The following is a 27,325-nucleotide window of genomic DNA, read 5'->3' on the forward strand; positions in this document are numbered from 1 at the left end:
TTTTCACAACAGTGTTATGTTAACTCATATTCAATTTATGATCCACTGTAATCCTAGATGGTTTTCTACAGGAATACCATCTAGCCAGTATATCACTCTAGTTGTAGTTATGCACCTGATTTTTTCTTCCTAAATGCAATATTTTCCACTTGTCTTGTTGATTTCAGACTAGTTTTCCCAATTTATCAAGGTCCCTTTGAATTCAATTTGTCCATGTTTCCACTTTCTTGTAGGATTGCTGTTTGGTTTTCAGGTCATTAAAGAGTTCATGAGGGAGCCATGTTGGCCTGTTACTACCCTTCCTAGCTTCCCTTTGAAAAGAAGTAGTTTACTATTGTGCCTTTGACTTCAATAGGGCCAGGATTTACCCTGTGTGCCACAGCTCTAACTGCTGTCAGTGTGAATGGTGGCTGTGCCACTGAAAAATCAGGCCCCTGGCTACACTAAGTAGCTCTTCCCTTCTGTGTACTGGTTCCAAGAGGTATTAGCAGGAGCACAGAGTATAGCACAGTGCAGAACACTCAATGGCAGCTCCAAGTGAGTGCTGACAGACCTCAGTCTTCCACAGGCTGTCTCTTGCAAGCAATGGGTCTTTGGCAAATCTGCTTTCATTCACAAACCAGGCCATCACTGTCTTGCCCATGTGCTATTTTCTACTGCCAAGCCAAGCCTTTTCTCGAAGTCTTTCCCCTCCTTGCACCCTCACACCTCCATTGTTCTGTTTCTGTGCTTTTCTCTCCTCCTTTGATGATGGGCTCTTTTTGTACAAGAGAGCACGGAAGCGACTGAAATGCACAAGTTGCTGGGCTGTTCTTTTTTAATGTTAGTTTATTCTCCATTCATTGTTCTCTCCTGATTTTCTCTGGTCTCTCCTTGGCTTTGAATTGTTTTGTCTTATGCTTTGTCATTAGCTTTGTTTCCCTTTGTTTTTGTAGGGTTCAGACTATATTGTTTTTTACATGCCTGTCTTTCGTCTATGGAAAGTAACTTCGTACTCTAGATTCTGCATTATCTCTTTGATAAGTCACAGCACTTATCCAAACATTAAGCTATCAGCTTGGGCATTGCTGGCACCTGCTCACTAAAGGGTATATTCAAGGTGAGCTGAAATCTATCCAGGATAAAATGACACCCTTCCTCTAGGCAATGTAGCAAAATTCCACCCTACTCTATGTACACAACTGGTGAATTGTGGTGGTCTTGAAGTCATTTCTAATGAGCTGTTCATGGCAAAATGAATGTGTTCTCAGCCTAGGTAATGCACATTTTGCAATATCATGCAATACTATGACTGAGCAGATTGGGCTAAAGAGTAGTTTATGAGCTCCACATTGAAGCAAATGGCAAAACTTCCATTGTCTTCAGTGGGGGATGTACTAGGCCCAAGATCAGTACTGACTAAGTTGTTATCCCAATGTTTGTTTGCTGGCCCATGTGGAAGGAGCCAGTGATCTCAGGCCAACTCCTAGTTGGCAGTCTCAGCTGGGAGGTTGAAGAAATTAAGCAGGGATCTTATACAGCTGTAGGTATCCAGTCCCTGTCTGGGTTAAGGGGTGCTTACAGGACAGGGGGAGGGAGAGCCTGTCCTGCCTATTCCACAGACTGACCACTTCAGTCCCCTGAGCAGTCTGTACTGACAGTGCTGGTGAAAGTGGCAGACTAAGTCCCCAGGCACCATTACCTTGTACTGGATGCAGCCAAAACCTGCTGTTCCCAATGTCACATTTTAACAGCAAGGGAGTGTTGCCTAATTACTTGTTAGGCTAAACTATGTAAATACTCATGCAAATTAGGCACAGCCCTTGGTAAGCCTACAGTGCAGTCCTTGATGACATAAAATTTCAGCAATCTTGACATGACACCAGCTCAGAGGTGGAGGTTAGCCAGCCCCTGCTAATGTGCCCTGGAGGAAATGCCACATTTGGAGATAAAATGAAATCAGTTTCACCTTGGTACAGGTGAGTGTATGCCATGCCATGCCACTAGTCACCATGGTATCCCAGGGAACAAGATCATGCAGCACCTCCCTGGATGCTGTATCAGAAACAGGCCCAACCAGAACTATTTATTCAAAGCCCTGAACCTCTAGCAATTATGATCCAGACCCAGCCATCACCAGTTTAGGTTTTGTAAAATCAAAACAAGACCAACCAGTCCTTATAAAATCAGAACCATTTCCACAGCTCCTGGTTGAAATTCAAGTCCTGAGTCTGATCCAGTGTCCCATGAATTGAATGGAAGGATTCTCAATGAATTCAGTGGCCTCTTGATCAAGTCCACTCACACAGCAGGGGAAAAATAAGCAGCCTGTGAGATCTGAATCTAAACTTTCCTTCCCTCTTGTCTCTCCCCAGGACCTTTGCTGTGATTAAACACTCAAGACCCCATTGATATGCAGAGCTGAAAGTGAGAAGGTGAATTATTATATTATCCTGCCTCCTTGGCATGATCTCTGAGTTGCTGAGTCAGATCCAACATGAAGCTGGGAGGTAGTCACTTTAGGCACTAACCAGTTTCAGAGGCTTTCAACCTCCATAAGAAGAGATCTTGAGATGTTCATGTTTCCCTAGGATCCCTTGCAATAGTGCCAGCTCTAATTGGCTTTGCCTGTTTTTTGCTGTCCTGTCAGCCAGCGGAAGTGAAATAAAACATACTGAAGCTGACTGGACCCATTTCAGTCTATGCCTTCCCCCTGTGGCCCAACAACTTGTGCAGATGTGTACAGAACAGGAGATTGCAAAACATTATTTTCAAGGCAACAGATGTTTTCCCCCTTATCCTGCTAGGGAGATTCCCCCTTCCTTTTAAAAGCCCTTTGATTGTGTTATTTCCTTGCTCTCGGTCCCCACACTTACAAAGCCTAAAGTCTGGGCATAACGACTTTGCTTTTCCCCACTGGCATAATTTAACCTCTTGCAATGGGGATCAGCAAAAGCCAATGTTCTGAACAAGGCATCAGCAAAACACCTAATGCTATTCTGAGGTGCAGTGGTGGGGACAACATGATCAAACATGGAGTATGATCAACATACCAGTCTTTAACACTCAATCCAAGGAGCAGCTGTTCAAGCCAAGGGGGAACATCATATCATAAATATAAAGGGAAGGGTAAGATCTTTTATGTATTCAGTAACATAGAATCCCTCCTGGCCAGAAGTAGAGAATCACTTACCTGTAAGGGGTTAATCAGTTCAATTAACCTAGTTGGCATCTGACCAGAAGGACCAATGGGGAAAGAAGATAGTTTGAAATCTTAGGGGTGTTTGAAGGTTTTGTTTGTGCTCCTTGTTGGTTCCCTCTTGGGACAAAGACCAAGAAGGTAAACAGGCTCCTAACAAGATCCTGAAATGATGCAGCTAAAATTACAGAAATTGTAAGTAATAGCAAGGAAATGATTATCTTTTGTTTTAGCTTGTGAATTTTCCTCTCTGCTAAGAGGTAATTTTATTCCTGTTTTGTAACTGGAAGCAGAGTCAGAGGGGAATCATTTATGTTAAATCTTTTTATTTAGCCTGTAAAGTTACTTTCTGTCCTAATTTTGCAGGTGTGATACTTGTACTTTTTAAATAAAATTATTCTTTTAAGAACCTGGTTTTTGTCCTAAAAAAACCAGGGCTTTGGTCTGTGCTCATTTTGTTAACCTATTGGTTGGTGTATTCTCAAGCCCCCACCAGAAAGGGGGTGAAGGAGCTTAGGGGGATATTTTGGGGGATAGGGCTCCAAGCAGCCCCTCCCTGAAAGTTTGTTTAAATCACTTGGTGGGGCAGCAATACTGTCCAAGGATAAGGAAAGGAAACTATGCCTTGAAAGTTTTGTAATGTAAGCTGGTAGAATATAAGTGTAGAGGGTCTTTCATGTGGGTTTTCACATCCATACCCCAGAGTTCAGTGTGGGGAGGGAACCCTCACACATCAGTTATGTAGTCTACTCTACCTGCAGCTAAGCTACCTCAGGCTGTGATTTCAAGAGCTAAGTTAGGTAAGGAGTTAGTCTTTGCTTATAACAGTGCCATGGATCTGCATAGCACTTGGAACATATAAGCTACAATCACAATGTTCAGCAGTGTCATTGTGAAGTGCTGAGCATCTTCTGGTAAGGTTGATTTCACTAGGAGTTGATGGCATTCAACACTTTTTGGGACCAGTCCCTGTCAGTCTCCCCCACTTGATAGGAGAGTAAAGAAGGATGCTGTGACAGGAAAGCTGTTGTGGAATGAAGGGAGAAAGAGCTGTCAATCAGTCAGGGACTTCCCTTTCCCACAAAGAGTTCTGGGTAGGGAAGCTCTGTATAAAACTCCCTATCTTACAGCTGGGAGTCAGTTACACAAGGAAGGGTTACCTGTAGGAACCTGGGCCTGTTCGTGTTAACAAAGGTAGTTGTTTAAAAGTGTGGGACTTTTTTTTTAAAACTCTCATAACATGGTCTTGCTGCTAAATCCTGCTATGGATACATCTTAAGACCCATCATGGTGAAGGCCAGGCAGTCCTGTGCCTAGTGAAGGGCTGTGAAGGTTTTTCCCCCACTTTCTACTTTAGACTACAAAAAGTAGGGACCTACATGAACATTCTAAGCTTAATTACTAGCTTAGGTCTGGTATGCAGCCAGAAAGTAGTGTCTGGTACACTTTCTGTTCCTCCAAAACCTTCCCTGGGGAACCAAGATCCAACCCCATTGGATCTTAAAACAAGGAGACAGTAACCATCCCCCTAGACTTTCCCCTCCCTGGGTTGCCTTGAGAGGCTTCATACAGATCCAAACTCCTTGGATCTTAAAACAAAGAGGAATTAACTATCCCCCCTTGGATCTTAAAACAAGGAAAAATCAATCAGGTTCTTAGAGCTTTTAATTAAAGAAAGAAAAGGTAAAAAAAATTTCTGTAAGATGAGGATGGAAAATGCTTTACAGGGTACTCAAATTCATATAGACCAGAGGGGACGACCCACCACCCCAGCCTTAAATTCAGTTACAGCAAACAGATAAACATTTATAAGTTGAGGAAACAAACATAAGACTAATCTGGCTAAGCCTGGAATGATGTCCTGGCCCTCTCAGTCCCAAGAGCAAACAAAAAAAAAGCACAAAGACTTCCCTCCACCAAGATTTGAAAGTATCTTGTCCCTCTATTGGTCCTCTGGTCAGGTGTCAGCCAGGTTTACTGAGCTTCTTAACCCTTTACAGGTAAGAGACATTAACCCTTAAACATCTGTTTATGACAAGAGCTCTCTTTAGTTTCAGATTGGAACAAAGGTCCAGATCATTTGTGATAATTAAAAAAAGTGACAGGGTAATGCTGGCAGACCCTGGTCATTCATTAGCAGGTGAGCTCAAACCTGGGACCTCTGAAGCTTAGTGTATGAGCTAATAGCCAACTGTCTGTTAATTAAGGCTGTCGCAGACTCATTTTATGGCTCTTTCTTTAAGTAGTCTTGGTGCCACTAGAGGGGATAGAGCACCATACCTGTGAGGTGTGTGGGTTATAAGAGCATCTTGACAAGGGAAGAGGCTGAGAACCTTCTGTTCTGACTAAATCCCAATATAGATAATTACATTCTGACTAATGAAAATTCCACACACACTGTTGCAATAGAGTATGAACAAGATGCTTTGTTGGACAAAACTCGTGTGTTGGGCTGCTTAAAAAAAAAGGGGGCCCACCCTGTGTTAAACAGCAGTGGTGGGTGAAGTCCCAGCTCCTGAAGTCATGTGATCACATGAAAATCTCAGCTTCCATTTAAAAAAGGTTTCTAGTTCTCACAGCTGCGAAGCAACACTTACAAACGTGACTCAGGTGAACCTTAAAAGCTCAAACCAAAGGTAAACAAAATCCAAACACCAATTGTACACTAATTGAGTAACAACTACTCATTATGAATCATTTACTTCATGGTTTTAAGCCAATCTCTCCATTTTGGGGAGTCATGACTTTTGACTGCCTCGGGTTGGAAATGCTGGGCCCCACTGTAAATGTCCATTAAGGAGTTTAGATCCACTCATGGGCCAGGTTGTAGCTCTCCTCAAAGCTCCCCTGTACTGTTTAGTGTCTTCTAAATGACCATCACCTGATGGCAGGGAAGGGCTAGCATTTGATTTGGGTTTAGTTTGCATCAACTCTCATCCTCATTACAGTCTTTTTCATGAAACTGACATCAAGATTTGAAATCACCAACCTACTGCTGTTTGGTAAGGATCTTAGATGCAAATAAAATTTCCAGGCCTGGGATGGAGACTGATCTTAGATACTTGAGTGAGTCTGTATCGCTGCAGGTCATGCATTCTGTTCTTCATCATCCCTTCCTCAGGTCTGAGCAGTAGTTGTCTTTGCAGACTACATGGCAAAACCTCCCTCTAAACTCTCCAGTCTTGCATTAGCAAACAGAGATTTAGCACATGCCTTGCACTTCCTATGTTCAGATCACTCTGAGTCTTAACTAATCGTCCAAGCCTGAAGAAGCAATATTTCCATTTTGCATATGGGTAAACTGAGGTGCAGACATCATCAGGGCCCTGGCATATTGAAGGATCTATATATACACTGTTGAATAACTAAGATTCCTGTGGACAAATTCTCTGCTAGTTCAAATTGGTGCAACTTGGCTGAAATTAACAGAGCTGCATGCATTTACACTAGCAGAGAATTTGATCCCTGACCTGGCAGGTGTCACTCTTTCAAGGTACTGTCTTGGGATCAAATTCTGCTCCTATTATAATAACTGGCCAAACCTTTACCATGCTTCAATGGGAACAAGACTGGTCCCTCTACTATTATTCTTACAGTCTTTTATCTGATGATGTTGCATCCTACAATGTACAAAATCAAACCTAAACTGATTTACCTTGTGCATCACTGTGCATACACACACACACACCCTTCCATGTCCTGAAAAGGAGGAAGACTAAGGTGTGATGCAGTAGGGACTGTCTGTGTGGGGAGTGGGAGAGCAGGGGAGGACTTTAGGGGATGGACGATGCCAGGGCCTGTAACCTGAGCTAGGTAAGGGAGGGGAAAGGTCAACACCTTTGCCCGGGAAGGGGACAAAGGAAGGGAGTGGCAGGAGGGAAGCAGTTTGAGTTTGGGCTTGGGGCTGGATGGGCGGAATTCAGGGTATCCTAGCTAGGATCCAAGCACCCTGAAAGCCCAGAAGGACTCGATGGAGGGGTCCTGACTGTGCCTGCAAGCCCTGCTGTAACATGTGTTCCTGTTGTCCAATAAACCTTCTGTTTTACTGGCTGGCTAAGAGTCACTGTGGGTCCCAGGAAGAGGGGTGCAGGGCCGGACTCCCCCACACTCCGTGACATCAGGGCAACAAACTCAAGTGGAAAGGCAGCATGCATCTCTGCTCTCAACATCTAATGCAGCTGGAATAACACTTCTAAAGACAAACTAAGGCTGACACAGCCTTCTCATCTCCATATTGTGTGGTACATCCTCCTGGTAAAGTTTTAATAGGTCTCACCGTTTCATCATCTGACCATATATCAAAGACAACATTATCAAAGAAAGTTAAAAAGCCAGAGTTGTGAGATTTCCTGTCTCAGGGCCCTCAGGCACAATGTGTTGCAACTGAAGAACAGCCACCTTGGGTTTTTTTGGAGTTAAGGAACAAGTTGTTATTGGGAAGAAGGGAAATTAAAAAAAACACAACCAAACTGCTTTAGAAACACTTACTGATGAGATGTGTTTCTCTCTCTCTGATGCATCCATCAGCATGGCATTTTCTCAAAACAGCCCACTTTGATCAATGCTGCTGTGTCTGACATTGGGCATCTTTCTTTGTGCTGAAGAGATCAAGAATGGCATGTTGTGAATGAACCGAATTACCCCTGCTAGGTGTATGTGACCCAGAAGCCAAAGCTAGAGTCTCTCTTCTGCCAGGTGAATATGCACCCTCAATCTCCTTTCTGGGCTACAACCTGAGAGGTGTTGAGCACTCTGGCCCCACTGCAAAAAATACTTAGGCCTTGATTCAGAGAGGTATCTGGGTCCTTACTTAACTCATTTCACCGGATGCTCAAAACACCTCTAGTTCTGCAACAACAACAAAAGACTTCTTTCTGGGTTAAAAATGGAGGTGAAAGCAGCGATATCCCTAGCGAAAGGGGGAAGTTGACAGCACTGATTATACATTAGAGAGACCAGGTGCATGAGGCAATATCTTTTACTGGACCAACTTCTGTTGGTGAAAGAGACAAGCTTTCAAGCTACACACAGTTCGAATCATAAATCAGTTGGTCCAATAAAAGATATTACCTCACCCACCTGGTCTCTCTAATATCCTGGGACTAACATGGCTAGAACAACACTGCAAACTGACTATAAATTAACAGTTGTGAACTGCACACAATTGATAAGGGAAACTAAAGGTATTAATGAAAAATCTATGGCTAGTAAGATTAAGGAAAGTAAAGAGGAGGGTTCTTTATGTATATCGGGAGCAAAAGAAATCCTGGCAATGATACAGATCTGTCACTAAATAGACAAGGGATAGTACAGCTATAATATACTCAGACTTCAGAAAGATGAAGTACTGCCTACATTCTGATTAAAAAATTAGCACTCCACAAATGAATTCAGCACATATTAAATGGATTAAAAACGGACTAGCTGACAGATCTCAAAAAGCCCACTTGTAAATGGGGAATTATCATCCATTGGGGATGTTTCTAGGGGGGATCCCACAGAGAACTACCATGACTCTATGTTTTTTCAATATGTATATTAATAGCCTGGAACAAAATATAACATTATGCCTGGTAAAGTTTGCAGAGAACACATTTACCACTTGGAGGAATGGTAAACAATGAGAAGGTCATATCAGTTCTACGGAGTTACTGGGAACACTGTCTAGCTCATCTGAACAACACATATTTTAATAGTGCAAAACACAAGGTCTAGGATGGAAAAGAGTATGTCAAATTTACAGGTTTGGGGGAACATACCCTGGAAAGCAGTGACTCTGAAAAGGATTTAGGGGTTGTCACCGGGCCTCCATGGAGCACAGCTGAGAATACCAACTTCAGGACAAACTGCTGAGAAATAGGGCAGACAAACCCCAAAACTGATGGTTATTCTCCCATAAGATATACCAAACCAGCAATAAAAGTAAACTTCTGACTCACAAGAAGTCAGAAAAAGCAATCTCCTTGGGCATTCCAGTCCTGGATTCAACACCCAGACACAAGACTTAAAGATGATAGGTTCTTTAAAACCAATTTCATCAAACAAAAGGGTTCTTCTGATCCCAAAGGACTGGCCACATACTCAGGTCAATATATAACTCAGATCTTACCCAATAATCACGCTGTTGCCAATCCTTTAGTATCCAAAATCTAAAGGTTTATTTATAGAAAGAAAGGTGAGAGTTAAAATTGATTAAAGGAATCAAATACATACAACAATTGAAAAATTCTTAGATCAGGCTTATAGCAGTGATGGAATAAACTGCTAGCTTAATCAAATCTCTGGCTGCTTCCAAATCATTGGAAGGTCCTCAGTCCCTTGGTTAGAATGCCCATTAGTATAAGTTCATAGTCCAGAGGTTTAAGCAGGAAAGAGGCAAAATGGAGGTGTTTCCAGGGCCTTTCATAGCTTCTGCCAACTGAAGGGAATCCCATTGTTCTTCCTGTGGAAAATTACAGGTAGCAAGATGGTGTTTGGGTTCACATGGGCAAGTCACATGTCCGTGCATGATTTCTCTTAGTCACAGCAGAAGCCATCACCTATACGTCAGATGGAACGCTCACAGGAAAATCCATTAAGTGTAGGTAGGCATCTCCTGCGGTCCTTTGTGAGTTAAGTGTCCCTTGATGAGACATTTAACTTGAATAGTCCCTTCAAGATATGCAGGCTAGCTGAAATCATGAAATGTACAATTTAAAAAATCCCACGACTATGAAATTTACCAAAATGGACCATGAATTTCAGAAAGCCGTACTTATATCTCTTGTTTTAGCCGTGGACTTAGGAGATCCCACTGGACGTGGTCATCCAGTTGGAAGTGTGTGAGCCAGCCTATGTTTGGGACATCTTTTCTAGCCCCTTCCCTATTTGGGGTGAGCAGAGGGGATCCTAAAAAGGCCTGCTCAGTCACAGCCGCTGCTGCCGAAATGCACTTCTGTCTCATCCAAGCACAAGACGACCATCACACGGCTGCCGCCTATGTGCAGGTGTGTGATGAAAGACTCCCAGAAATCACTACTCTTGTCTTCACCGCCACTCCTCCCTCACCACAAGGCTTTGTGCGGTTGTGAGCGCTTAGGCAGAGGCCTGCACATAAAATCTTTTAATGTGGGGAAACTGGTGCACAGGCAGTGACCACATGAGACTAAACAGGAGCAATGCCCTGATCCAGTGGCAAGGAGATCCAAGACAATCAGCGGCCTCCCACATGCTGCAGCCATCACCCTCCTTCACCCTCCTTCACAGCCGCAGAGCACTAAAATGTCCTCTATATGTGCCTGATCCACTGTTGGGGTCTTGTGAAGTTTGGACCCTGGTTAATCAGGAGCCTCACCTCAGACCTGCTCGCCAAGGGGGCCCCTACTAGAAGTATGAAAGCTCCGGATGATGTAGCTCTGAGGATCTTTAGCCCATGCAAGCCTCTCCACCACACCGAGGTTGCAGTCCATCAGAGAAGGGAGGTGGTATTACCACTGTGTACGTGGCACTGGTGAAACTGTTACTGGGTAAGGTATCCAGTTCTGGTGCCCACACCTCTAAAAGGTTGTTGAAAATTTGCAGAGGGTTCGCAAAAGCGCTACCAGAATGATCTGAGCTCTTGAAAACCTGCCTGACACTGAAACTTCAGGAGCACAATCTACTGAGTTTTTTTCAATGAAAAGGTTAAGAGGTGATTTGATCATGGCCTATAAGTACCTCCACAGGGAGAAGATTCCTGCTAGAGGGCTCTTTAATCTAGCAAACAAAGGTATAACAAGATCCAGTGGCTGGGAGCTGAACCCAGCCGAATTCACACTAGAAATAAGTCATGGATTTGTAACCATGAGGTAACTGACAATTGCAACCACCTACCTAGGTATGTGGTGGATTCCCTCTCACTTGAAGCCTTTACATCAAGACTGGACATCCGTCTAAAAGATATGCTCCAACTCAACCAGAAGTTATGGGCTTTCTGCAGAAGGAATCACTCGGTAAAATGGTCTGGCCTACATTATTCATATCATCCTAGATAATCATATTGGTCTCTTCTAGCATTAAAATCTATGATCTCCATGAATCTATGAACTTTCAGCATGCAAGCACTCCAGTTGACTTCAATGAGACTACTGCATGCTTACAGTTCAGCACATGCCCTAGCGCTTTCCTGCAACAGGGCCAAAATGCTCAGCACCTTGCAGGGTCGAGCCCTTTTATCTCCTATTCTCCCCTCTTCCCCAAACCTCCTCTTTCTCACTTCCTTCCATGTTTCCCTCTTTCCATGTGTTTTCCCTGTTTCCCCGGGATCATTTCCATTTCTCCTTCTGTGTTCCACTTTCTATCATCCTGTCTCTATTTTCCCTCCATCCTTTTCTAATATCCTCCCCCTCCACACCATGTCTCCTCCTTTTCCTCCCATTATCAATCTTCCAATTTCCTCTATTTTTCTATTAGCCTCTCCAAACAGCCGGTCCTTCTCTGACTATACTTCCTTAACTTGATTAATTAGTTGATGTTGGTAAAGTGCCCTAGAGATGGTAAGTATTACCCCATTCCTGCCATTTCCCCTATCCCTCGCCCTACGCCGCCTTCACTACCTTCCATCTTTCACACTCACCCTTCATCTCCTTCCGCTACTGCTGCAGCCTCTTCCATGGCACCCCAATTGTCACTGATGCATGATTTTTATGTCATTCATTTCCCTCTCCAAGGAATCTGTGCTACTGAGGAAATGGAGTGATACTGTTAAGCGGTACATTAAGTGTAAAATGCACAGCATCAACCAAAACATTGAGTAAGAGCTCTGTATTCAAGAGAAATATATTCTATATCCTGAAACAATCCATGCATGGGAGGCTGCAGGAGTTCTGTGCTGTCAGTAGATTCCAGAGTGCTCCTGTTTATACCACTGATGCTTCCAATGATTTCTCCGAGTGCATATCTATGGCACGCAGATAAAAGACACTTCCCTCCCCGACAGGACTGCAAATCACTCACACGCACAAAATATCAAATGAAAAGGAAGTGGCTTTGTTGGCTGGCACATTTGTGATGATTTTTTTGGCGTCCCTCTAGCCAGAATCTCACTTCCCTTCCAAGAGCTGCATTTCTGTCTTTATTAATCAACAGCCTTTCGAAGGCAAAAGCCTCTGCTTTCGACTAATTGGTCTGATGGCGAAATTACAGCTCCTCTGATGTCATTAGTGCCAGTGAAGTCAGTCTGCCAATTATTTCCCCCCTCCCCTGTTCACCTTTACGTGGTCTGCCAAAACGGCTCCAGTTTCATTTATACAGGGATGGCGAGAGCAGAGGGAGATAGACATAGAAAAGTCCTAAGCCCAACAGCTGTTTATGATAAGAAAAGAATTAGGGTGGCTCATACCCTAGTTACATTAAATTAAATCCCAGGTATCTCTGTCTCTTTCTCTCTCTCTCTCTCTCTCTCTCTCTCATGCACACACACACACGCACGCATGCACGCACGCACGTGTGTGCCCGAAACCATCCATCGTATCACAACAAGATAGCCTCTGAAGAAGAGAAAAGGAAAAAAGAAAAGCCCTCTGGCCCTGCGCCATCACCGCTCTTATAAACCATTGTTAACTGCTGTAATGAACCAATCCAGGAGACATATTAATAACAACATGAAGAGACACATTTATTGTTGATTGTTGAGTTGCTGGCAGATTTACCGCAGGGTTGCTACGAGGGGAGGTCTGGCCCTGCAGTAGTGCAATTAAAAACAAATTGAATACAGGGACAAAGAATCGATAATCTAACCGGGCAACTTTTAGTTTTGCAAAATACACATATAAATTAATTGAGCTGAACACAGTTGCTAACTGGTCATTAATGCCTGTTAGCTAGCCAGGCTGAGCACGCAACGCAGCTCGTTAAGTTGAGGAGCATAAACCTCCCACTTGTGTTGCCCCAGACAGTGGCTGTTTGTGGTTCCACTGGGATCCCCTGGGTTTTCAAGGGAGATGGACCAGAGCTTCCACATTCCGGCCCACATCCGAGTGTCCCCAAAATGCCAGAAGGGCTGGTACCCAGGTAGGGCTCTGCTCCCACCCATTGCTATTATTAGTGCTATAATGATAGCGCCTAGAGGCTTCCATTGAGATCAGAGGGAATAAGTATTGTACAAACATGTAGTAAGAGACAAACTCTGGTCCAAATAATTTACTGTCTAAACAAACCAAACAGAGGATTGGAGAAAAAAACCACCTCATTTTACAGATGCAGATTTGAGGCACAAAGAGATTAAAGGGACGTCTACACTCACAACAGCATGTAGAGTGCAGACACTGCCCACCCTGCTAGCACGGGTATAGACAGTAGTGTAGACGGCGAGGTACGGCTTAGGCGGGGGAGAGCCCTACATGCCTAATCCCCCAGGCTATGTTCTCTTCATGGCTCTCGGCACGCCCAAGCAGTGCCTCTCATTTCTACATGGCTATTTTTAGCAGTGTCGTGTCCCACTGCTTCCCCACTGCCAAAGCCCGCCACAGGGAAAGTCTCCAGCCATGGCGAAAGGCTCTTGCAGTGGAGAGGCAAGGAGGCAAAGGTAGCTGCTGGAGCCATAGGTGCTGAGTCCCACTCTGCACCCACTGGCGAGCCCTGCCGATCAGCTCCTCCCCCACCAGCGCCTCCCAACTGCTGCTGATCAGCTGTTCAGCGGCGGGCAGAAGGCAATGGCGGGACGAGGAGGAGTGGGGGCAGGAAGAGGTGGAGCAAGGGCGGGGCACATTCAGGGGAGGGGAGGAATGGGGCAGAGAGAGGCAGGGGTGGGGTCTTGGGGGAAGGGGTGGAGTGGGGGCAGTGCCTGGGGCATAATGGGGGTTGAGCATCCCCAGGGAAATCAGAAAGTCGGCATGTCTGTGGTTGGAGCCTTTCCCCACTGCCGGAGTCTTTTCATGGCAGCAAGTAGCTACACTTTGCAGTGACAAGTGTGGACGCCGCCCACTTTTCACAGCAGCGTGTAGTTACCCATGGGGTCCCAGTACTGTACATGCTGCCATCCGTGTAGACACAGCATAAAGGTCACATTTTGAACAGCACTCTGAATGACGTAGGTGCCTAAGACCCATTTTCAAATGGGACTTAGATCTTTAGCCTTAGACTCATTAAAAAAACAATAGGGCTTGGGCACCAAAGTCCCTAAATCACTTTTGAAAATGAGACTTACGTTCCTGAACTAGTTAGGCATTGTAATGCTGAGCAGAGCAACATCTAAATACTGGTGTTGAGCTAGGCTGTAAGCTCCTACGTCATTTAGCTGCTTTTGAAAACTGTACCCTAAGTGACTTGCCCAAAGAGCTCATGGCAGAGCTGGGAAGGAGCCTCCCAGATCTCCTAAACTTCACCACCCAACCATTGTATCCTTTTATTATACAGAGGCGGGCCAATCACAAAGTTCAGATCCAAATGTGATTTCCCCTAAAGCTTGGGTCACTTTAGAGCCAGCGTTTGGGTTCAGGCTTGTCTCCAGTTTTCAGGAGTTTTCTGCTTCACCTGTAGATTTTCGCTCCGTGCTAACACTGCATTCAAAGGTTTAAACTCAGGCTCTGCCCCCACCCTTCCCTTCTTTCATTATTATTGCTGCAGTCTGGCTATAATCTCCCTGATGCAGCAGAACATGGCGAGGGTCTTTTAAGTGCCAACTTTCTATCAGAGCACTGGCGCTTCCATTGGGTGTAACTAGGTACAAATGATGATCCTTTGCTCTCCTACCTGAGAGAGCTTCTATCTGAGCCTCTCTGAGCGCTTCATGAGCATTAATAACAGTGAATTAAGGATTATTATCCCCATGTAAGAGATGGGGAAACACCAGGCAATTAGAGAACTTTCCCTAGTGTCACAGAGCAAGTCAGGTGGCAAAAACTGGGAATAGAGTCCAGGAATCTTGGTGCCCCCTCCTTTGCTCTGACCACTAGACAGACAGCACTGCCTCCCTTCAGGCACTGTATGAAAAATGAGGTTGACATCATGTGTACACTGTAATTACTGGTCCAAAATGTTAGAGTTTACACTAGAGATAGTGCAGTGTTTGGGCTTTGTATTGAAAATGTACATGAATTTAATGCTGACTGACAGCCCCAGAGACTGGATCCTCTACTTAGCCACTGAACAGGGACAACGTGTGCCGCAACTGTGCAAATTCTCCATATGCTGCTCTTATCCTGCAAGTCTCAACCTTAACCAGGGAAAACCAACTGCAGAGTTAAGATGGGCATACAGTCTCCATGGCCCATTTAGTCCTTGGCTTCTCTGCTGAGATGGGCAATTACTGTCAACACTGGTGGTTTGCTCTGTGATACTGCCCACTCAGAACTGGACTCAGGCCATCAAAGAGTTGTCAGAGCAAAACAGTTCCCACTCATTATCAACCAGGGCTGCATCTAAAGCAGGAAACAAGTGGTGAAAGTTTCTGTATCTCCTATGACCAGTCCTTGATGTAGTACCTTATAGCTCCATTGAAATGACAACTAGGCAGTATGAACTCATGGATTTATTGGAGGGAGAAAATGAAGCAAATGACTTTGCTTAAAAAAAAGTTGGGGTGAAAAGGGGATCCCCTCCTAGAGGGCCAGTCCTAGTGTATGTCCATGTCGTCAGTGGGCAGGATTGAACCTGGGACTTCTGAAACTTAATGTATGAGCCTCTACTTCATAAGCTGAATGATACATACTTTTAGCCATGGTAGTAACAGACTCATCAACCTCTAGATCAGTTGTTCTCAAACTTTTGTACTGGTGACCCCTTTCACACAGCAAGCCTCTGAGTGCGATTCCCCCCATATAAATTAAAAGCACGTTTTAATATATTTAACAATATTATAAATGCTTGGGGAAATGCGGGGTTTGGGGTGGAGGCTGACAGCTTGTGACCCCTGAGGTGTCCCGACCCCCAGTTTGAGAACCCCTGCTCTCGATGGTCTAGGTGCCACTAGAGGGGGACAGAGCACTTCTTTGTGATTTGGGTTATGCTAGCAGTCCCAAATCACAAAGAAGAAAATAGTTAATGCATTTCCACTGATAGGAAGCCAGTAAAGTAAAAGCTTTTTTACATGTTAAAGTTGTACTGGATCTTGGTTACCTGGTTTCCATTATAGTGTGGTCACCTGTACAAACAGGTGACATTTTTCAGCTGAAACTTTTTTTCAGGGAAAAATGCAGTGTCAGTGACTCAGGACTGCTTCACAAAGTTGTGCTGGTTTTCCTAAATAGTTTATGTGGAAAGAAAAATCTGAAAAAAGTCAACAAACTTTTTTGATTTTTTTGATTCCAACTGACTTTTTGTTTTACAAAGCTCCAAATCTCAATGCAAAGTTTCACTGCAGGTCAAACAAAATGTTTTGTTCAGCCTGAAACTATTAGTGTTTTGTGTAGCTGAAAATTTCAATTTCAATTTCGTCCCCCCTTCCCCATTTTTCAGAATTGCCAGCCGACCAAAACAATCACTTATTCGCACAGTCACTTGTGCTCCTCAAGCTCAGATTCAATTTAGAAGACCCGGCTAAACTGGGAAATTGACCTATGGTTATGACCTTTGCCCTCAATCTCCCTGAGCATGCCCTGAAAATGGCTTAACTGATAGTACGGATGGGACAAAACCATTTTCAGCAGCACTGAGCACTTTCTGGTTTTGCCCTATCCATACTAGCAGTGAAATTGCTTCAAACATCACTTGGCCACAAGCATTCTTAGCACTGGGTTATGATCACGACACCTGAAAGACACGGAGAGTGTGAAAGGAAGATCCAGTCATCTGGATGAATAAAGGTAAAGCTAAGAACTACTGACTAAATTCACAGCTGACGTTAAGTGGAGAGAACTCCATTAAAGTCAACTGAACAATGCCTGGTTACGCTCGAGGCAAAATTGGCCCCGTGTGTGGAAATAAAGCATTTCCAGAGGAAGGTCGTCCATGAATGTCACAGGCCCTAACCTTCTAGATTCTTGAGCGCTTTAGGGAAAAGGTCTGCATTGCAGACTGCGCTGCTGTGAAAGCCATGGCTGCAGGTCCGCTGGATCTCTACTTCTCTGCGCTCTCCTTTGCTGCAAGCAGAGTTTTGGCACAAGTGTCTCTGTGAAGTAAGAGGCTTTTTCGGCTTGTTTTAAAGAGATAAGATAATCACACAGGATTTTAGTAGGCAAGATACTGGTTGTTATGTGCAGAAGAGAGGTGGAGCATGCGGAGGGGGAAATAGGAGGCAAAGCTATAATCTCTCTCTCTCGATCTCACACACACACTCATTTCAGACACACACTCTTGCGGCAAAAAAAAAGAGCCCCTCCCTTTCCATCTGTTTCCTGCCCTCTAACTATATTGCAGCCATTCTCCTCTCCTAATTTTGGTCCCCACCCAGTCTTTTCCAGTCCTTAATATTAACCCTGTGGAGGCAGCAAATGGTTCTGTAACTAAGCCTGACATCACACTCTGCCCCCTTGTAAATTCCAGTTTAGAACTACCGTGTACAATCCCAGGGCCAAATGCATCCCTACGATTATTCCATGGACTTAATTACACGAGGGACGATGCCTGCTGTAGATCGATGATAGTGGTGAGAATTTTAACCTCAAAGCTCAAAATGAAACTTAGCAGGAACAGATATATTTTGACCGGTTCCAGTTTGAAACTGGGCATATAACCACTAAATTGCATCACATAAGCCCCAGTTCAGTGAGGTATGTAAGCACATGTGTAGCTCTAACCACATAAGTAGTTACACTGAAGTGCCAGTACAGAGATAAGACAATCACCCCAGGATTTTTATAGTTAATTTAGTAGTAAATGGTTTGGATGCAGCCAAAATCTCATGGCAACTGCTATTCTCCTACAACTTTAGGCCAAAATGGACTATATCTCAAAATCATGTATCTGTGGATAAACTATCATAAGACCAGCACAAGGAATTCCAGCAACATCAAACCCGACACCGAACACTTGCCTTGGCATCAAACCTGCTTCTTGAACCCTCTGCTAAATGCAATCCATATCCAGTTCTGAAACTTGCCTTCTGAACCTGTCTCTAGTTACAGTTAGGTATGGGTGAACCACAAAAGGTTTGGAATTTTGGATCTTGGAGGAGAAAGAAAAAGAGAAGTCCACGTGTAAATCACTCATGGGTTTATATAATGGTGTCAAGTGCTCAGATACATCAGAAATGGACAATGGATAAATTAGAAAGATAAAGACGGGATAGGGTAGATAAATAGATTAAGATTATAGAAAGAGATTTCTCAGAGTCTATTGGATCTGCAAATTTAGGTGCATATCTCGCAAGATCACGCTTTTTTGGGGGGGTATATTAGCACTTTGCTTTCTAGATCCTGCTGAATGTGAGATGTGTAGATGGGTGTAAAAATGGAATACGCAGCCATGCAAACATTTTAACAGCTGCTTCGTCTGAGTTCAGATCTAGAAATGCCCCCAAATGGGGAAGGAAAGGCCCAGTAAGTTATTTTGTTTTTCCCAAATCAGTTTTGCCCTTTCCTGGTGACAATGCCTAGATTATTTTAGAATGCCTGGGACAGCATACAGTGCATCCCAAATGGACTATGACAGTAAATTCCATCAGAGGCTTGGCAAGAAAAACAGCATAAATAATCTGGGCAAGCAGTGAGGTAACTGATTCTTAGATCTATACATAATTAACAGGGTAGGTGACAGATCTGGGTGGGTTTTTCTCTTCCTTAATAACAACTGATTGGTGGCAGTAATCAGACCTTAGCATTTCTAAATGGAGAGAGGATAAATAATAGTAGGAGTTTTTTTAAGGAACAGGTTGGGGCACAGAAATTTTTCAGATTTGCTCATTGCAAAATCAATACCCATCAGATGTTTGAAATTAAAGGAAAGATTAGGTCCTGGTTTTATACATGCTTTATTGTATTCGGAGAGCTTTCTACTCAGCCAGATAAATCTTCTTTAAGAGGATTAGGAAACTTTCATTATCTTTATCTAACCTGAACTAACACTAACTCTGAAAAATTAATCTATAGACTGGACAAAACTCAATAGCTGTTGCAAAGAAGTAGGGATCTGGAGTTACTTTCTAATTGAAGTGGGCGGGTGGGTAGCTGGTGAAGGGGTGAAATCTGTTTAGTGCTGAGAAAAACAAGAGCCCCTCACAGGCAACGCTGGTCTCATTATTCTTTGGAGATAAAGGAACCAATGCATTTCAGCATTTATTTCTATGATTCAACTGGATGTGAAAACCGCCCTACACACCCTTCTTTGACAGCTCTTTCCACAAGTGACCAAATCTTTCTAACCAATACGGTGCCACTGTTACTTCCTCCTCTTAATGCACAGGGACATTTTCCTGACCTAGTCACGCAAGGAGGATTCCATCTCCTTCCAGGGGATGCAGGGCGCATGCCTTCTGAGTTTATAATTCATGTTCTCCAATGGGTACTGGAAGCTTTCAGACTCTTCTGATTTGGATCAAATATTTCAAGTCAATGGAACTGCTTCAAAAAGAGATTCATGCTGCAGCCCACCTCCTCCTACCCAGCCCGTCTCAGATCTAGAAGCTCTGAGAGCCTTCTGACTGAAGAGGCTCCGAGACGCCCACTTTTCAACCCAACAGCTTGTGTTATGCCAAGGCATTTCTCTAATAGCATTAGCCATCGAAGCTGTGTGCCAAAAGCTCTTTATGGCCTGTACTGACTTTGACGTACTTACACAATCTGTCGTCTTTCCTGAAAAGTGATGGCCTTGTTCTCTTTGAATCTGTTCCTCTACAGTACCTGACAGTTCTTTTATTTCAGCACTACATTTCCCAAAGAAGAAGATAACTCTGCTGTCAAGGCCAGTAAGGTGCCACTGAGACATCACTTCCAATGCTAAGAATCCCTTATTCCTCTGGAACTGAGCCCCCCTGAGCAAGCAGGAAAGCAAGAACTGGCAATGCCTGGCCGGCCCTTCCAACCCCTAGGATACTATCAAAACAAACTCCGGCTTGCCATTCTCGCCTTCTATGGGAAATACTTCAGCTGTTACCGGGAGTATTTTCAAGAACAGTCCCTAGCTGAGCTCATTGACCACAACAATCCAGACCCTCTAAGCTGATGGATCCATGTCTTTGCTGGTAGCATACCTGGTTAACAACCATTAGACCTGGGTGCAATTCCCAACTGGAAACAGCAAGCACTAAAGGGGCCCAAGTTAAACTTTCAATTAGCAGAGTCACTAGTTGTTCTATATTCAATCCCAAGAGAGCAGAGCACTTGCAATGGGATAATCATCAGAGGACATTGGCCCAAGTTCTACACAGCAGAGGGCATGGAAAAGCAGACAAAGGACAAAATTCCAATGCCTGGCTACTGAGCATCCAAGACAGCGAGCAGGAATTATCAGTCTCATTATCCCCTGCATGTCATCAGCAGCATCTAATAGAAGCTGTAGTGACGGGAAGCCCTGTCTGCCTTCAGCTTAACAAGTTTCTTTCTCAGCATGCAGCGCTGGGCCTTACCTTGCACGATCAGATGCACCCGCGAGGTCTTCGGGTGATTGTCTGTCTGCACAGAGCAGGTGTAGGGCCCCTCGTCGTACACGTCCACGTTATGGATCTTGATGCTGTACTGGGTGTTTGTGTTTGATAGGATGACTACGCGGTTGTCTATAGACCACTTGTCATTTCCAGCATACAGGATGGTGCTTCGGTTCAACCAAGCTACTCGCGTGACCCTCTCGTCCACGGTACACCTACAAACAGAGGGAGAGAGAATGTCAGAAGACAGGCCAGTGGCCAGCTGGGAATGTGCCCATAGTGATGCTGAAAAGAGGTCATTTTTTTCACTGGTGGTTTTGGGCAACTTAGTATGAAAAAACTCTGTACAGGATAATGGAGATGCAAACAATAGGGTGGCAAAACAATCAAATGGGGTATTATAGAAACCACTCTAGCAAACGTATTCATTATTATTCCTATTCCATAGCCCCTACAAGTGTAGTAGGGACTTCACATAAAAAGCAGGTTCCTGACCCCCAGGAGATTACAACCCACATGAATTGGACAAAGAACCACAGAAACTATTCCACAGGTCATTTCAGAATGCACAATACCAGAAACATTCATAGAGTGCCCTTCAGTTCCAAAGTCTGGCAGGATATTTGACACAACCTACTTGATGTATTTTACTCCTGGGTCTGTCTGGCTCAGGAGCACCCGTAGAAAAAGTGTCACATGTTTGGCTATATCGAGAGCTGAACATGTCTCCAGAGCCTTCCCTTTCTTTCCAAAGCTTCAGCAAGCATAGAAGGCAAGAACACTAGGTTGTGATAAAATGGACATTACTGGTGTGGTGGGTTGTAATAGTAATACTTGGTCCTCCTACAGCACTGTCCTTTCAAAGATCTCCAAGGGCTTTTCATACATGAATGAATTAACCCTCGTAATTCCCCTGACAGGCTGGCCAGTGATATCCCCATTTTATAGATGGGGAAACTGAGGAAAAGAGCTGGGAAGTGGCTTGGTGATTATTATTCTATGCATTGCGGCAGTGCCTATAGGACCCAGCTGAGATCAGGGCCCTATCATGCTAGGTGTTATAAAGACACTTTAAGAAATAGTTCCTGCCCCCCAAAGCACATAGGCCCAGATTTTTGAGGGATTTAGGCATTGCTCTGCTCAGCACTGCAAGTCTTGAGTGATTTAACTTCACAAGTGACTTAGGCCCAGATTCTCAGATCACAGAAATCAATGCAAATTAGGCACCTAAATACCTCTACAGATCTGGGCTTTAGGCATGTGAGTCTCTTTGACTTTCAATAGACTTAGGCTCCTATACCTCTTATGAAAATGGAACTTAGCCACCTCAGTCACGTAGGACTTGAAGGCTGAGTGCAGCAACCCCTCCACAAAACCCAAGCCTTAATAGAAAGGAGGGATGAAGGGCAGGAAATGGGAGTATTCTGATCCCCATTTTCCAGATGGGAGGCTGAGGCAAGTTGAGAGAAGTGACTTGCTCAAGGCCACACAAGGAGTTTGTGGCAGGAGTGGGAATTGAAGCCACATCTCCTGAATCCCAGGCAAGTGCCTTAACCACATCACCACCCTTACAGTTATAGACCCAACTAGATTTATCAAGCTCAGCCAGCTGCAGATGGGACACAGTCCCCCATCAGAAGCTGTCTCAGATACTAAACTGATCCTGCACTGTTCCTTGCCGAAAGCAGTGTCTGTAGCCCATACTGACCCAAGCGGGCCATTAATCTCTAGCAAACAAACAGGTACAAGGCTACTACTGTTTTCAAATGGGATGGGAGCAGGGGGTCCAGATATACCTCTACCCCGATATAATGCAACCCGATATAACATGAATTCGGATATAACGTGGTAAAGCAGTGCTCTGGGTGAGGGGGCGCTGCGCACTCCAGTGGATCAAAGCAAGTTCGATATAACGTGGTTTCACCTATAACACGGTAAGATTTTTTGGCTCCCGAGGACAGCGTTATATTGAGGTAGAGGTGTATATATTTTTGTGGTTTGAGGCATGTGATTTGACATTGGTATGGAAGGAGAATTCTCAGAGTATTAACACCATTGAAATCTGGGGCCGGAGGGACCCCCCAAGAAGTTATCTGGCCCTTCCCCCTGTGCTGAAGTAGGATCATCAGGCCATGCTGGATCGTGCCACGCATGAATGCTGATGATGATGCTCAGACTCCTCTTCAAACTTATAAATTGACAGTAGTGCCTTCCAAGATGTTTCATCTCACTCACCTCTGCCGCCAGACATGGCAGGAGGGGAGCATTGGGCCTCTTGCACTGAAGCTGCAGAAATGTTATATGCCTCCCATGCCATGTTCACCGAGTGTCAGCTCGATCAAGGTTATGATTTGGGGTGTGCGGGTAGGACTGCATTAAGCATATTTCAGTGCCCCGCTGGGCAGGCAGTGCAGAGGAATTAGAGATATATTCTCCCTTAAACAAATAATTCTCCCCTTGTAGCGGCTACATGCTCCCACTAGCCATTTCAAGTGTGGACTCCTAGGAAGACAGATGGTCCGCTGAGCTTGGCATGTTATTACCTTTACCCCAGGAGGCCGCCATATTTCAAACAAGATGCCGTGTCTGCAGCTACACAAGCTTTGCCTCTCAGGAGCCGGAGAAGCGGCAAAAGGGCCGGTCCCACCACTCCAGAAGGAGGCACTACATCATTTAATGGGACATGGTGGACCCACGGACCATGGGGAAGAGGTGTCATTCCACCCTTCATTTCCCCCATCACAGTTCAAACAACAGAGGGATTGAGCCACTGGAATCATATTTTGTGTTCCCTTTATACCACTCTGCCCATGCACTTAATCCAGACTGGCAGCCCAGGTGTTGGCTTCTCTGTACAACTCTGCCAATGCACCTTAATCCTGACATTGGCATCATCTGCAGGGCTAATCTTGTGTCCTGCAAAATTCGACCAGTGAATCTCAATCCTCACCTACTGTACCCATGTTGTGCTATTCCTGTCCCCAGCATTGCAAGGTGAGGTTTTGAAAGGTGGTGAGCTGATGCAAGTCTCCTGAAAGTCGGCAGAGGGTGCTCAGTGCTTCCCACGACATGCCCTGCACCCAGGAGGATCAGCCCCAGAGTGCCACCACAAAACACTCCTCGCTTCACAGCAGCCAGCCATGAAGAACTGCAAATTCTGGGGAAGGCCATACATGAAATGAAAGTTGGGCTTGAATCGAAAGCAACCCCCCTACCCCTGATGGGCAGCACCCCTCCCACTGCTATCTCAGTCCTTCTCCCACACCCCCAGAACTCTGCCAGCACACCCCAGTCCTGACCTGCAACATATCCTGCTATTCTAATGTCAGGATTCAGAGCCCTCCCTTTATTCAAATGAACTGTGGGAGAGCTAAGCGCAGCCTAGTTAAGTTGAGCCCTAGGGAATTCCAGTCTAGTGGACTATTACTCCTGTCTCAGTTCATTATAATGAATAATAAAGAGATACTTACACACGTTTTCTGTAAATTATTCATTGCGTGAACTGAAAAAGCAGGGCAATAATATGTAAAACAGACAACGTGCATGTCTGTACTCATATAAATATCTAGTATAAAGCCCCTCAAGGTAATATATGGTCCCCTCATTAAGGGGGGAAGAACAGGAACTAGGGTTTGAAGTGACAGTGAAGAGTTGTTCACTCCAGTTTTGTGCAAGTTAAAACTCCGTTCCTCAAATGCTTCTCTCGCTTACCTGGGTGCAGTCCCCAACTGCTGGTGAACCTGTGTAGTGGGAAGAACAACATGCCCCCATATAACTGCATCTGCTTGCCTAGCATTTGTGAGTTTCTTGATCTGACTCCTGATCTCATTCGCACCAGTGGAAGTCAGGATTGGCTCTGTTGATAGCAGTGGAGTTACTTGGTTAAAAGACAGAGTAAACGAGATCAGAATCAGGTGTGCTGTGTCTCTAGCTAGGGCTCCATGAATCTCAGCCATACCTCTCTCAGCTGCCTGATGGGTTTGGAATGCACCCAAAGAACTCAAAGCAAAAAGCAGGTGAAATTGCTGCACTGCATCAAAACCATAGACCTGTCAATGTTTGCTGGGCTGGGCTGGGCTTTGAGTTTGCAATGAAAGCGAGAGAACTGCATGGGTCTGAGTGTGTTGGGTACGTTTTGCACATTTGCTCTCTGAAGTGCTTTCTTGGGCAAAAACTCCCATGGGGTGTGATTTTACAAAGAGACGACCCCTCACACCATGCCAAAACTTGGGCTCAGGCTGGTGTCTGGTGGGAGAAAGCACCACACCTATCGACTATGGTTAATATGAACTAGTACATCACCAGCAATAACAAACTCTACTCGACACGTAGGCCCAGGAGATGCTCTAGCACAAGTGAGACCAAGAAACTCTGTCACTTTGCACATGGGCTGGCTCCTTGTATGCAAAGGTTTGTATTTATAGAAACTGCCTACACCCCACACTGGAAATCAGGGTCTAACTACAAATGCCCATAGGCACCAAAATTCCAGTAGCGCCCTGCATAATTGTTCAATATGCTCCAAGACCAATATCCATTAGCTTCTAAGCCTCAGGCATCCCCTTATCTGTGGAGTGGTCCTTTGTACCTATTTCCAATTGACCAGGATTATGATAATGTCTCCCGTAAAGCAAACAGGTAAAGAGACTTCTCCAAAGTGTTTAGATAAAGCAGACAAGCTCTGACAAAGCTGGATAATAAACCGGGCTAGGAGGTTTTCCCTTTAAGGGATCTAATTAAGAACAAAGACAAACCTGCATCAACATTCTCCTAAAGGCTCTGTCTCCATCTCCCAAGGAATCATTGTGCAGCAAATCCAGAAGAAGGTGGGGAAGGTGAGGAGAGAGTGTCTGATGAAATAACCCATCTCAGGTGTTGTGTTTTGGCTGGGTAATATTCATCAGTGCCAAATACAGAGGGTAAAAGAACATCTCTGCTCTTACTCGGGATTCCCCTGCTTCTCAGGATCTCATTAGCCCTTTTGGCCACAGCATCACACTGGGAGCTCATCTTCCCCTTAGTACCACCCTCACCATTCCCCAAATCTTTTCCCCAGGATAGAGTCCCCCTTCCTGTAGGAGAGTGGCCAACCTTTCCACTAAAGTCAGCAGGAGTGGAGGGTGCTTAGCGCTGGGTGCCCTGCAGGTTCAGCCCCATGGTGCTACCACACAGATTTCCTTCCTTCACGGCAGCATCCCTGAAGAACTGCAGATTCTGGGGAAGCCTTTCCTTGAATCTAAACAGGGGCTTGGATCAAAACCTCAGCTAAACACTCCCACATTTAGAGAGTAGGGCTGAGATGTGAACCAGACCTGGCTCCTAATTTTACAAGTGGCCTATATTTTTATAATCACCTGATTTGGGGGTTGTTTGAAACCTGGATCCAAATTTTGAGAGGCCTTAGCCTTTCTTGGCTTGGGAGCACAGGGAAGGGTTCAGAACTGGGATCACCAAACACTGCAGCTAGAGCCCGAATATTTACCAGTCTCTCTCCTCACTAATTTTGCATTGGGCTTAGGAGGAATGAAGTTGTATCAACTTGCAAACACCTACTTCTGCTGGGTAAGCCAACTGCATAACTTCTGCCCATAGCAGAAAGCCATCAGCCCGTGGCTCTTCTAACAAACTTGCAGGAAAAAAAAAAACTCAAACAGCCTTTCTTGCCTGGTGTGTCCTTTGTTGAGATGGTGTGCTGCATCCGACTACAGTGCTCCTGTGTGTATCACATGCATACAACTTCCTCCGTGTCTGTCTGGTTTATATTCTCTGCTCTTTGGAATAGAGACTTTGGTCTCGCATGGCAGCAAACACAATGAAAAAGAAAGTCACCAGCAGCACAACCGGTTCACCGACAACACCTTCCACCACAACAGGTGGCCATCAGGGCTAGTTCCTCATTCTGTCCCCAGGAGCGGAGGCTGCAAAAAGAAGCCACGTGGCACCAGGGCTCTAACCCTGTCTGTGCTGATACTGACAAATCTGTGCTCTCTAAACGCAGGCCTCCTGAGGCCCATTTTTTATCCCCCCATCATGGCTCTGAAATCATAAGAGCTTCCTTACAGGTCATGCAGCTTTGGAAGAGACAATGGAGACAAATTTGAATGCCGCAGAATGAGAAGATGCATGAAGAAGGGGCTTTGGGGCACCAAGACTCTGCTGCTTGCACTCTAATTGCAACCATTCTTCCTCCTTACATGCTAATTTTGAAGTTTTCCAGGGAATTATTTTACTTAGTGTCAACAATACAGATTGCACTGCTAAGTCCTTTGCATCTGCTAGAGCGAGTGGTCAGCCCCTATCTCTGGAGGCCTATTAACAAAGGTCCCTGCTTGGATCACACCGGCAGGCCTACGCCTGGCCTCATTAATGATATTGACATGCTGTTACCATGTAGGGAAGATTAAAGAACAGAAGCCACCTTCATCTCCTGTGGTTGCTATTCCACCCCTCGACTCCTAGCTGTGTCTCATGTTAGGGGAGTAGTAGGAAGGTCTGCGGCAGAGAATAGCTCCTGCTTCACCTTTGCATTGCTTTCTGAGGGGCGAGGTTTTATTTGCAGTGGTGCCAGCTGCAGTGCTAGAGGAATAGGAGGCTTTGCTGCTCTCCAGTCAGAGTGCCACTGTTCCTCTAATGCTGAGGTTTAGGAGGATCAGTGACAGATAAAGAAGTGT

At 44.9% G+C, this 27,325-nt stretch overlaps 1 protein-coding gene across 2 annotated transcripts in view; it reads right to left on the minus strand.

The window, feature by feature from the left end:
- The window catches only part of OPCML (opioid binding protein/cell adhesion molecule like), a 729,650-nt gene that overhangs the window by 143,466 nt on the left and 558,859 nt on the right, over positions 1 to 27,325 (minus strand). For both annotated transcript variants that reach the window (XM_050921726.1, XM_050921724.1), the window contains one exon: positions 20,637 to 20,869. In XM_050921726.1, coding sequence (XP_050777683.1) covers positions 20,637 to 20,869 — 233 coding nt within the window. The remainder of the gene's footprint in view (positions 1 to 20,636; positions 20,870 to 27,325) is intronic.

Source organism: Gopherus flavomarginatus, chromosome 13, assembly GCF_025201925.1.
Source record: "Gopherus flavomarginatus isolate rGopFla2 chromosome 13, rGopFla2.mat.asm, whole genome shotgun sequence".
NCBI classification, from domain to species: domain Eukaryota; kingdom Metazoa; phylum Chordata; order Testudines; family Testudinidae; genus Gopherus; species Gopherus flavomarginatus.